Source organism: Dipodomys spectabilis, unplaced genomic scaffold (assembly GCF_019054845.1).
Source record: "Dipodomys spectabilis isolate Male_0828 unplaced genomic scaffold, ASM1905484v1 ptg000176l, whole genome shotgun sequence".
Classification (NCBI taxonomy): domain Eukaryota; kingdom Metazoa; phylum Chordata; class Mammalia; order Rodentia; family Heteromyidae; genus Dipodomys; species Dipodomys spectabilis.
Genome location: NW_024870853.1, coordinates 2081450 through 2094576, shown reverse-complemented (window position 1 = coordinate 2094576; position 13127 = coordinate 2081450). Strand labels below are relative to the sequence as shown.

At 41.7% G+C, this 13127-nt stretch overlaps 1 protein-coding gene across 6 annotated transcripts in view; it reads left to right on the top strand.

Annotated features, from left to right (window-relative positions):
* The window catches only part of Taf1 (TATA-box binding protein associated factor 1), a 105557-nt gene that overhangs the window by 75325 nt on the left and 17105 nt on the right, over positions 1-13127 (top strand). For 2 of the 6 annotated variants that reach the window (XM_042694845.1, XM_042694842.1), the window contains exons 35-38: positions 724-849; positions 2033-2189; positions 3361-3538; positions 9470-10004. In XM_042694845.1, the coding sequence (XP_042550779.1) occupies positions 724-849; positions 2033-2189; positions 3361-3538; positions 9470-9689 (681 nt within the window). In that variant the 3' untranslated portion in view covers positions 9690-10004. Of the gene's footprint in view, positions 1-723; positions 850-2032; positions 2190-3360; positions 3539-9469; positions 10005-10411; positions 11326-13127 lie in introns of those variants that run through there. The other 4 variants (XM_042694846.1, XM_042694847.1, XM_042694844.1 and 1 more) reach the window with 3 other exon arrangements.

The following is a 13127-nucleotide window of genomic DNA, read 5'->3' as shown; positions in this document are numbered from 1 at the left end:
ACTGTATAGCCATTCACTAAATTCCTATTCTCCTTAGAGTTAAGAGGGAAGGGATCTATAATTTGTTGCGTACCAAATATTAGGTATAAATATCTCTTATCACTATACTCTTGTGCGTTAGACATCATTACCCATACTTTGCAGTGTAAGAAACCAAGAGTTAGAGAGATGAAGTAATTTGTTAAAGTTGTTTATCAAGTAAGTAGTAGAGCCAAGACTCAAACTGAGGGCAGTTTATTCCAAAGCCCATGGGTTTTTCACCACACCATTTTGTTTTGTAGCACCTTCTGACAAGCTCATGAACTGTCAAGCCATTTCATGCTCTGGTTGGATTAAACTTCCTTTATTCTGTTTACTCTTCTATATAACCTTTAAATAAACAAATGAGTGCTGATAATGAAATCTTGGACCTAAAGACAGTAATACAAGACTTAGGAGAAAATAGCTTTATAACTAGAGAAGCTGTAAAACATAAACTTGTCCCTTAGCTTCTATGTTTCTGCATTAGGCTTCTGAACACATACTCAGGGTGCCTGTTTGCTAGAATAGGCAACATTTGTAAAATTCCAAAAACTTTGCCCATAAAGCTATGCTGAACTCTGTTTTTTCTATAACTGTATTGTTCTGCATGACCTTTTTCTACAGTGAATGGTTTGAAGGGGAATTCTCTGTTTCTTAACTTGTTCCCTTAGTAGAAGCTCAATTTCATGTTTTATGCCATAGCCTCCTGATTTGTATGATACTACCACATCCCTCAGTGTGTCTCGAGATGCCTCTGTATTTCAAGATGAGAGTAGTCTGTCTGTTCTGGATATTCCCACTGCTACACCAGAAAAGCAGGTAATACAGGTAAGTTGTTCTTTTTCTCATTGTGAGATTGTTGCTATGTCTGGAAGTTCAAAGGTAGAAAAGTGACATTTGACATACATGAAAGATGACTGGCAGCCAGGTACCAGTGGCCTATGCCTATAATCCTAGCTACTTAGGACTCTGAGATCTGAGTATCACAGTTTGAAGCCAGCCCAGAAAGGAAAGTCCAATTAATCACAGAAGAAGAAAAAAAAAACAGAAGTAGTGCTGTGACTCACATGGTAGAGTGCTAATCTTGAGCAAAAGGAGCTCAGGGACAGTTCCCAGGCCCAGAGTTCAAGCCCCAGGACTGGAAAAAAAAGATGACTGGCAGCCAGGTGCTGGTGTCTTACATTAATAATCCTAGTTACTCAGGTGGCTGAGATCTGAGGATTGCTATTCAAAGCCAGGCCAAGCAGGAAAGGCCATACTACACTTATCTCCAATAAACTTAAGGGGAAAAAAATCTGGAGAGGATTTCTGGCTCAAGTGGTAAAATGCTAGCCTTGAGCACAAAAGCTCAGGGGCAACACCCAGGCCCTGAGTTCAAGCCCAAGGAGCATCACCAAAAAAACAAAACAAACAAACAAAAAACCTTGGTTAACTCCTATAGGCACATTTGTGTTTCTTACTCAGATATGCCGGGACCAATGTAGTCTGAGTGAGGAAGAATTTGATGGGGCTGGGAAGTTGGCTCAGTGGTAGAGTGCTTGCCTTGCATTCATGAGGCCCTAGGTTCGATTCCTCAGCACCACATAAGCAGAAAAATCTGGAAGTGGTGCTGTGGCTCAAGTGGTAGAGCACTAGACTTGAGCTGAAGAGCTGAGAGACAGCGCACAGGCCCAGAGTTCAGGCCTCACGACTGGCAAAAAAAAAAAAAAAAAAATTTGATACAGATACTGAAGGGTATGATGAGCAGAAGCAAGAGGAGGATGGGAAACCTGAGATTTCATTCTAGCCCCAGTGAGTATGGTTATATTAATGCCCTTATATGATAGGAATGCCAACAGTACAGGGCAAGCCAAATCCCAAGGTGATTTCAGAGGGTCTCTATAGTCTGACTTTAATCCTTGGAATGAGCTAAACAAGTTTCATCCACCAAAATGATTCAACTTGTGAGGCAGCAAGCTGCAAGCAATGGTATAGGGTAGGTAGACACTGACCCTTACTTGATTTCATTTAGGAAGGTGAAGATGGAAATGATGCTGTTGCAGATGAAGAAGAAGGAACTGTGCAACAGCCTCAATCTAGTGTCCTTTATGAGGATTTGCTTATGTCCGAAGGAGAAGATGATGAGGAAGATGCTGGAACTGATGAAGAAGGCGATAACCCTTTCTCTGGTAAAGTCTTGCTACTTCACTTCTGCTTCTGTAGAGCTCATATAGCACCCTTAGGACTGGATAAGAGGCTCTTGGCCACATATGCTATATCAAAAGCTCCCTCTTATTGAAGTCTCATTAATAAAACAGAATACTAAGCACTCGGAATGGCCTTAGAGGAGGTAAAGATACACAGACAAAAGACACAAAAGATGACAGTGTAAAAGGCAGTACCCAAGTAGCTGTTTTCACTTGGATGCTTGCTGAAGGTAAAAACAGAATGTTGTGTTTGGCAACAGGGAAGGAAAATTAAGAAAATACCTTGTTGGCTGGGTGTCAATGGCTTTTGCCTGTAATTCTAGCTACTTGAGAGGCTGAGATGTGAGGATGGTTCCAACCCAAGTCCAATTAACCATCAAAAAGTGGAAAGTAGAGCTCTGGCTTAAGTAATAGAGAGCCATCATTGAAAAAAAAGGCTAAAACTGGGCGCCCATGACTCATGCCTGTAATCCTAGCTACACAGAAGGCTGAGATCTGAGGATCATAGTTCAAAGTCAGCCCAGGCAGGAAAGTCATAAGACTTTTTTTTTTTTGTCGGTTGTGGGGCTTGAACTCTGGGCCTGAGCGCTGTCCCTCAGCTCTTCAGCTCAAGGCTAGCGCTCTACCACTTGAGCTACAGTACTACTTCCGGTTTTCTGGTGGTTTATTGGAGATAAGAGTTTCACAGACTTTCCTGCCTGGGCTGGCTTTGGCTTTGAACCAGTATCCTCAGATGTCAGCCTCCTGAGTAGCTAGGATTACAGGTGTGAGCCACCGTTGCCCAGCTAAGACTCTTTATCTTCAGTTAAGGACCAAGAAAGCTGTAAGTAGAGATGTGATTCAAGTGATAGAGCCCTAGCCTTGAGCAAACAAACAAAGCTCAGAGACAGTGTCCAGGCCCTGAGTTCAAGCCCTCGCACACACAGAAAAGAGACAGAGACCTCTGAGTTAAATACAGGTACAATGCTTGTATAGATATATGAGAGAAACTAGTTTTGGAAGACCAAACTAAAGATGTTTCCTCATCTCCTTTCCTCTCTTTTTTCCCTCCTTTCTCTCATGTGATGTATAGTAGGCAAATACTCTACCACTAAGCCACATTCTTTCTCCATGAAGCTTATCTATTAATGAACCAGAATCTGTCTTTTTACAGCTATTCAGCTGAGTGAAAGTGGAAGTGACTCTGATGTGGGAACCAGTGGTATAAGACCCAAACAGCCCCGCATGCTTCAGGAGAACACGAGGATGGGGATGGAAAATGAAGAAAGTATGATGTCCTATGAGGGAGACGGTGGGGAGACTTCTCATGGTTTGGAAGATAGCAACATCAGGTAATCTGCAGCAACATGCTACAGGGTTGTGGCATCAGTGCCCAGCTGTGATGTCAAGGGGCCTAAGCATCAAATTGCTTTCATCCATCAAACATTTTCTGAGTACCTACTAAGGCCAGGCACTGTGAGAGGCTCTGGGGATACACAGAAGAGCAAGACATGTCCTGCCTTTGAGGAGCTCTCCTAGTGAAAGAGACTGCACACATTATTACAAATACAATGTTATGAGCTGGGTGTGGTGGTGCATACCTATAATTCAAGCACTCAGGAGGCCAAGACAGGCCAGGAAAAGCAGCTTCAAGGCCAACCTGGGTTACGTAACAAGTTTAAGCCAATGTGGCCTACATAGCAAGACCCTGTCTCACCCGTACCCCCAACCCCCACAATAAAAAGCTAAAGTATAAGTAAGTGCAAAGTGCCAGGAGAACACAGAGGCAGGATCATCTCAAGTTTCACAGACAATGGAACATTTGAACTGGGCCTTAAAGGATGAATTCTAAGAAGATGTTATGTCAGAAGGTAAATAGGCTTTACAGATGAAATAGTAAGTTCAAAAGCATAGAACCATGACATAAAATGTGTTTCAGAGAATAAAGGGAGATTGAGCCAGGCACTGGTGACTCACACCTGTAATTCTAAGTACATAGGAGCCTGAGAAAAGAAAGATTGCAGTTCTCGGCCAGTAAGACCCCTTCTCAGAATCACTAAATACAGTAGTGTATGCCTGTCATCCAAAGTTACATGGAAGGCCAAGATTGAGAGGATTGTGGTGCCAGGCCATCCCAGGCAGAAAAGTCAACAAGACTCCATCTCCACAGAAGGGAAGTAGATTCTGTGGCAAATGCCTGTGATTCCAGTGATGATGAAAAGCCTAAAATTAGGTGGATTACTACTAAGGCATATGCCTGGGTAGGAAGAGAGACCCTATCCTAAAAATAGCCCATGAAAAGCAGGTCTAGGGTCATCTCTGAGAGATGTCACGCCAGTTTCATCAAGGACTAGGCTCTAAGTTCAACCTTTAGTACTGCCAAAACAGCAGATGGGGACAGAGGGTGGTTGGTTGTTGGACAGTTGAGACTCTAGAAGTAGCAAGAGATTGTATTGTGGAAAAGTTTAAATAGCATGTTAAGACATTTAAATCATGTCCTGTAAGGACTCTTCACTTTTAAGAAAAAGGAAGTCAGCTGGGTGCCGGTGGCTCATGCCTATAATCTTAGCTATCAGGAGGCTAAAATCTGAGGATTGAAGTTCAAAGCCAGCCTGGGCAAGAAAGTCCATGAGACTCATCTCCAATTAACTACCAAAAAAGCTGGAAGTAGAGCTGTGTCTCTAATGGTAGAGTGCTAGCATTGAGCAAAAAAAAGCTCAGGGATGGCACTCAGGCCAAGTTTATGCCCCAGGACCAGCAGTAAAATAGGAAAAAAAAGGAACTTGCCAGGTATGGTAGCAACTTGAGCATAATTGCAGTACTCCAAAGACTGAGACAGGAGGATCCTGAGTTCAAGGCTAGTCGGAGCTTGCCACTCTGCCCCCCAAAAAAACAAAAGGCAAAGGAATCAATGTTTGTGATAAATAGCTAAGTGTTATTTATCTCCTACTGGGAAATATTAAACAAATAATAAGGACATCAACAGAAATCTGACAGGAAAATGAGGGACATACTTAATAGGTATTTAGAAGATAAATCAATTGAATTTAGGAGATGTGGTAATGTATGACACTGCCATTGGGATAGGAAAGAGGAAGAATAGTTAGAGTAGAAATAGAGAGTATAAAATATTTAGAGCCAGGCGCCAGTGGCTCACACCTGTAATCCTAGCTACTCAGGAGGCTGAGATCTGAGGATTGCAGTTCAAAGCCAGCCAGGCAAGAAAGTCCTTGAGACTCTTATCTCCAATAAACCACTAGAAAACCGGAAGTGGTGCTGTGGCTCAAGCGGTAGAGCACTCGCCTTGAGCTGACAGAGCTGAGGGACAGCGCCCAGGCCCAGAGTTCAAGCCCCACGACCGACCAAAAAAAAAGTTTGGCTTTGGTGTGTTGGATTTAATGTAAATATAAGATCTCTAGCCAGCAAGCAGTTGTTTGTATATTCAACTGGAAAATATTTTAAGTATAAAAATAACAAGTAACTTGCACCAGTGGCTCATGCCTGTAATCCTAGTTACTCAGGAGGCTGAGATCTGAGGATCCTGGTTCCAAGCCTGCCCTGAGAAGAAAGCCTATAAGATTTTTTAAAAGCCAGAGGTGGAGCTGTGGCTCTAGTGGTAGAGTGCTAGCCTTGAGAAGGACCTCAGTGATAAAGCCTAGGCCTAGAATTCAAGCCCCAAGAACAGGAAAAAACAAAAAGTAAAAAAACCCTAAGATGTGGTTCTTTCCTTCCTTTAAGATGTCAAATGGCTCACACTACAATCCTGGCTACTCAGGAGTCTGAGATCTAAGGATGATGGTTCAAAGTGAGCTCAGGCAGAAAAGTCCTTGATATTCTTATCTCCAATAAATTACCAAAAAGGCTGGAAGTGGAACTCAAAGACAGAGCCCAGGTCCTGAGTTCAAGCCCCAGGACTGGCACCAAAAAAGATTTAAAGAAGATAGTATAAACTGAGCACTGATGGCTCATGCCTATAATCCTAGCTTCTCAGGAGGCTGAAATCTGAGCGTTACAGTTCAAACCAGCCTGGGCAGGAGAGTCCACAATGAGACTTATCTCCCACTAACTACCGAAAAAGCTGGAAGTAGAGCTACAGCTCATGTGGTAGAGTACTAGCCTTGAGCAAAAGAAGCTCAGGGACAGCACCAAAGCCCTGAGTTCAAACCCTAGGACCCGCATCAAAACCCCACCACCAAAAAAAAGTAGTTCAGAATAACAGGAAACCTAAAACAGATAAAAAGTGGTAATTGTGGTTTAACATGAAAACTGATGTGGCAAACAACCACAAGATTTTTCTGGGACTTAGAGTGTGATGAGAAAGAGAATTGATTAGAGAAAAACCAAGCCAAAATGAATAGTAACTAGATAGATAAGAAAGCAAAGGAGGACTGGGAAGGTGGCTCAGTGGTAGAGTGCTTGCCTTGCATGCATGAGGCCCTAGGTTCAATTCCTCAGCACCACATAAACAGAAAAGGCTGGAAGTGGTGCTGTGGCTCAAGTGGTAGAGCACTTGCCTTGAGCTGAAGAGCTGAGGGACAGCGCCCAGGCCTAGAGGTCAGGCCCCACGACTGACAAAAAAAAAAAAGAAAGAAAACAAAGGATATTCTAGAGACCAGCAACAACACAATATCTAGGATCATAAAACACGCTTAGAGAATACAAGTAGTCTGGTGTCAACTAGAGCATTTGACTGATGCATGTAATATCCACCATTCATGTAGTAGAAATGATTTAAAGAAGCAGGGTGCTGGTAGCTCACGCCTGTAATCCTAGCTACTTGAGGAGGCTGAGATCTGAGGATTGCAGTTTGAAGCTATCCCAGGCCAGAAAAATCCATGAAACTCCACTAAACTACTTGGAGAAACTGGAAGTGGTGCTGTGGCTCAAGTGGTAGAGCATTAGCCTTGAGCAGAAAGAAGCTCAAGGACAGAGCCCAGGCCCTAAGTTCAAGCCCAAAGACTGGCATCAAAAAAGATTTAAAGAGTGCCAGGCACTAGTGTCTCACAGCTATAATCCTAGCTACTCAGGAAGCTGAGATCTGAGAATCACCCTTCAAAGACAGCCCAGGCAGGAAATCCTTATCTCCAATTAACCACCAGAAAACTGGAAGTGGCACTGTGGCTCTAGTAGAGAATTCACCTTGAGCTGATAAGCTGAGGGACGGCCTACAGGCCCAGAGTTCAAGCCCCACGACCAAAATAAAAACGTGTGTGTGTGTGTGTGTGTGTGTGTGTGTGTGTGTGTGTGTGTCTGTGTGTGTGTGTGTGTCTGTCTGTGTGTGTGTGTGTCTGTCTGTGTGTGTGTGTGTCTGTCTGTGTGTGTGTGTGTCTGTGTGTGTGTGTGTGTCTGTGTGTGTCTGTGTGTGTGTGTGTCTGTGTGTGTCTGTATGTATGTATTTAAATTTAAGATAGTATAAACTGGGCACTGATGGGTCATGCCTATAAGCCTAGCTTCTCAGGAGTCTGAAATCTGGGGGTCACAGTTCAAAGCCAGCCTGTGCAGGAAAGTCTATAAGACTCTTATCTCCCATTAACTACAAAAAAGGCAGAAGTAGAGCTACAGCTCAAGTGGTAGAGCACTAACTTTGAGCAAAAAAGCTCAAGGTGGGCTGGGAAGGTGGCTCAGTTGTAGAGTACTTGCCTTGCATGCCTGAGGCCCTGGGTTCGATTCCTCAGCACCACATAAGCAAAAAGAAAAAACAAGTGGCGCTGTGGCTCAAGTGGTAGAGCACTAGCCTTGAGCTGAAGAGCTGAGGGACAGCGCTCAGGCACAGAGTTCAGGCCCACGACCGGACTCCTCCCCCCCCACTCCCCCTCCCAAAAAAGCTCAAGGACAGCACCCAAGTCCTGAGTTCAGGCTCCAGGACCAGCACAAAAAAAGTGGTAGTAAAGACCAGATTATAAAGGATCTGAATGTTTTAGGCAGGCATTAAATGAGAGTAGTGTGATCTGATTTATGTTTTAGAAAGATTGCTTTGTGCTTCAAAATTAAAAAGAGGCAAAAGTCATGAACTAGTAATTCTCAAAGAAATGTAAATGACCAATAAATATATGAAAAAACTTCTCTAACAAGTAGTTCAATAAAACAAGTATAGTTTTTTTTAATCTATCAGACTGGTGAAAAAATAGGTGAATAATGCCCAGAGTTGGAAAGGTGAGAGGAAGAAAGACAGTCCCAAAGTTCTGATAATAATGTAAATTGATAAGGCAGGGTGGATGGGAGAGAAGTATAGCAATTTGTAATAGTACATTTTAAAAAGTTAATGTACGTCCCCTTTGGCTCCATGATTCCTTATCTAGGAAGTTATTCTACAGAACTAATGGAATACCTTCATTAAGATGTTTGTATAAGGATGTTTATTGCATCATTGTTTTTAATAGAGGAGAAGCTGGAAACAGTTTAAATGTCCTAATATGAGACTGTTAAAACAATCATGTTACAGCCGTACAGCAGAATACCTTGCTGCTATTGAAGTTATGCTATAGACTTCTGTTTATTGACACAGAAAGATGTTCATTATAATCATTAGTTAAAAAAAAAAAAACATTAGATTCCTGAAGTATACGTTAGAGTATCTCATTTGTAAATAAAACTGCTCTAAGCATCAGAAGTGCATAGAAAAAAAATTGGAAAGTCACATACCAAAAGATTATCTCTGAATGATGGAGTTACTGATGACTTTTTTCTGATGTTCTAATTTTTTTAATCAATGAACGTGCATTATTTGTGTGATTTTTTTAAAAATAAAATTAAGAATAAACAAACAAACAATAAAGAGCACTCTGACAGAAATGTGACGAGTTAACTGGAGGAGAAAAAGACTAGAGGCATGAAGACTTATTTCTGTAGACAGAAACTAACATTAAAGGACTAAGCCCAGGCAGGCAGAGTGGGGATGGAAATGAGATAATTAAAGGCAAGATAACTTTGAAGAGAAAACCATCAGGATCTTTGACTAATTTCTGATACATAAGTGAGTGACATTGTTAGCTGGTAAGATGAAACAGGCTGTCAGAGAATTTTTGGTCATGCTAGCTGGCAGTGTGTGTCGTTCAGGTGTAGGAGAGTTACTTTCATTCAGGTTCTTGTCTATATGAAGTTGGAAAGTTGATGTTTTGGCACGGGATCATTTTTCTCTCAGGGTCTTGTAGAATAGTCCAGAACCAGTAACCTTAGTGTCCAGAGGCGGTGAGATGGGCTGATCCCTTGGTGGTGCTGAGAATGGGAATGATTAGCTAGAGGGTGGTGCCCCAGCTTGAGAGATGACATGTTTCTCTTCTCAGTTATGGGAGCTATGAGGAGCCTGATCCCAAGTCGAACACCCAAGACACAAGCTTCAGCAGCATCGGTGGGTATGAGGTATCAGAGGAGGAAGAAGATGAGGAGGAAGAGCAGCGCTCTGGGCCAAGTGTACTAAGCCAGGTCCACCTGTCAGAGGACGAGGAGGACAGTGAGGATTTCCACTCCATTGCTGGGGACAGTGACTTGGACTCTGATGAATGAGGATTCCTTTGGGTCTCCTTAGTCAGCCTTCCTTGTTCTCCAGCCTAGGTGATTCACCTTTCCCCAATTTGTTATATTTGTACAATGTCTGATCCTGAAATTATAGATTTAACACTTTACTTTTAATAATAAGTAAATGATAATAATCACCTCTCCTGATCTTGTTGGGACAGTGTCACCTATTGATTTAAAGCAACTTCCTTCCCCTTAGCACTAACAAAAAAAGAAAGAAACCTTACTATTCTCCATTGCCATCCATTAATGCCATTTATTGATACTGGCATAATTTTTCCCTGAGGATGGAGAAGACATTATGAAAGAATAGTAAATAGTAACTATATCCTCCTGATGTATTAGAAGTCATCTAAGCATGGTGTCATTTCATTTTCTAATTTGCAAGCTGGAATAGGTGAGAGCCCTCCCCTCCCTCCTGCTAGAACAGAGAATTGGGTTTTGGTGAGCTCTATGCTACACTTAAAAACAATTCTCTTGGACAAACTGTCCATTTATCTAGTTTGTTATTTACTTACGTGGTCATTCAATGCCTTGTTCCTAAATGGATTTGAGGCAAATAACTATACATTTTTTAAACAGTTTGCATATCAGAAATGATATGTTGCCATGTAAATGTGTTCTTATTCCTCCTCCCCCAGGGGAAAAGGTAGGGAAGTGGTGAGTTCCTTAGGGCAAAGACTTACCTTCTGTTTCTTCTCATTCTTAAGATATAGTTCTTGCAAAGAAGATGCTCAGTAATGTTTCCAGAATCATAAAATCCTGCAGAGATAACATTACTCAGTATCTGCTGCATGATAAGCACAATCAGACCTGTAGGATGCAAAGACACATGCCTTTTACCTGAAGAGCTCACCATCAAATTGGGGGAAGAGGGGTGGAATTCAAAATACATAAATAAATTATTACAGAACTGAGAGGTAAGTGCAACTTGGAAGCTAGCTGTAAAGTATAGGGGATAATAGAAGTATGATCCTGTTTGAAAAGCCAGGGAAGGCTTTCTAGAGGAAATTTTTAGATGTTATTGAAGAACCAACTAGTACGAACTTGCCAGATGGAAAAGTCCGGGCAGAGTATATGATGAAGTGAAAAGGCCAAAATATAGAAATAACAGAGTGTGTTCAGTAGTTTGTTTGTTTGTTCGTTTGTACCTGCCTTGTTTCAGAAAGGATTTAGATGACATGTTTTAATCTTTCAATGACTCAAGATGAGACTGAAAAATGGATAGGAAGCATATTGTCATGACTTTTTATAATTAATATTATATAATGAGTGATAATAATGAAGGAATTTTATATTATGAGAATTGAAAACTAGTGGAGTGATTTGTGTTTTAGAAATTTTCTGTGGATTAAGTGAATTGAGTCATGTAACAGACATAAATGATCCCATTTTGTAAAAGACAAGATCATGTGTTATATTCATGTATTTATATATGTTTGTGTATGCATAGAGAAAGGTATGAAAGGATATATGCTAAATTGCTCACACAGATAACCTCTGGTGAATGAGAATGGAAGGAAGGTTATGTGGCTATATGTATATTGGGTAGGTATTGTGTTTTTATTTCTGTATTTGGATTTTATAAATATGTACTATTTTGTAATAAAAAATTTTAATTCCAGCAATAGTGTGGATAATGGTTTGGAGGGAGGCAAATATAGTTCAAGAAAGGGGGAATGGATTCTGAAGTAGGGCTGTAACATTGGAATAGAGAGGAGGGGATGGATTTAAGTCTTCTTTAGAGAGAGTAGGATGAACAGGACTTCATGACTCACTGGCATTTGAGGTAGAAAAAGAAATATGGGAGGTGGCTTCTAGAATTATAATTTGGAAGATTGGATAGGTCTATGATACTCATTCATTGATTTCAACTTTAACCACCTTTTTGTCTCTCTGGGTATCACTGTTTAGCTCAGGCTAGCCTCAAACTTGTGATCCTCCTGCCTCAGGGATTACAGGTATGTACCACCAAGCTCCTATCAAACCATCTATTTTTGGTTTTGTATGTATATGTGTTTGTGTGGTGGTTTTGTGTGTGTATGTGTTTACATGACATTCTAGGGCTTGAACTCGGCCTGAACCATGAGCTGCTTTTGTTCAAAGCTAGCATTCTACCATTTGAGCCACAGCTCCACTTCTGGCTTTTAGTTATTGGAGATTAGAGTCTCATAGACTTACTTTCCTGCCTGGCTTCAAACTTAATCCTCAAATCTCAGCCTCCCGAGTAGCTAGAATTATAGGATTATAGGCTACTGGTTCCTGGCTCAAATCATCTGTTTTTACCTAGCAGTCCAGCAACACATGCTAATACAGAAAATATAGTTTCTAATTGCAGTGAACTTAAGATCTAGAATGAGTGAGATATTCATGCCTGAGCTTAATAAAAATGATCATTGTGGCTGAGAATGTGGCTTAGTGGTAAAGTGCTTACCTAGCATGCATAAAGCCCTGGGTTTGATCCCAAGTACCACACAAACAGAAAAAGCTGGAGGTGGTACTGTGGCTCAAGTGTTGAAATGCTAGCTTTGAGCAAAAAGCTCAGGGACAGTGCCTAGACCCTGAGTTCAAGCCCCAGGACTTGCCTAAAGAAAGAAAAAAAAATAAAGCCTGGGCAGGAAATTCTGTGAGACTCTTATTTCCAATTAACCACCAGAAAACCAGAAGTGGCTCTGTGGCTCAAGTAGTAAGGTGCTGATGTTGAGCTGAAGAGTTCAGGAACAGCACCCAGGCCCAGAGTTCAAGCCCTACAACTGACAAAGAAAAGAAAAGAAAGAGAAAGAGAGAAGGAAAGAAAGGAAGGTGATAGCCGGGCTCTGGTGGCTCACTCCTATAGTCCTAGCTACTCAGGAGGCTGAGATCTGAGGATCCCAGTTCAAAGCCAGCCTGGGCAGGAAAGTCCTTGAGACTCTTATCTCCAATAAACCACTAGAAAACCGGAAGTGGCGCTGTGGCTCAAGTGGTAGAGCACTTGCCTTGAGCTGAAGAGTGCAGGGACAGCACCCAAGCCCAGAGTTAAGCCCCACAACCACAAAAAAAAAAAAGGAAGAAGGAAGAATGAAAGAAAGAAAGGTGATTATTGCAGCCGAGCACTGGTGGCTCATGCTTTGTAATCCTAACTCGGGAAGCTGAGGTTCAAGATTGGAAGCCAGCCCTGGCAGGAAAGCTTATGACACTCCTTATCTCCAATTAAGAACCAAAAAAGCCAGAAGTGGAGCTTTGACTCAAGTGGTAGCACATTAGCCTTGAGCAAAAAAGCTCAGGGACAGCTCCCAAGCTCTGAGTTCAAGCCCCTGACCAACACAAAAAAAAAGGAAAAAGTTTAATAAGTAAGTCATAGGGCTTAAGGGTAGGAGAACATTCTAGGCAGAAGGAAGAGAATGTTTAGACATATGAAGCAAGTTTGTTTATGGAACTACAGATAGC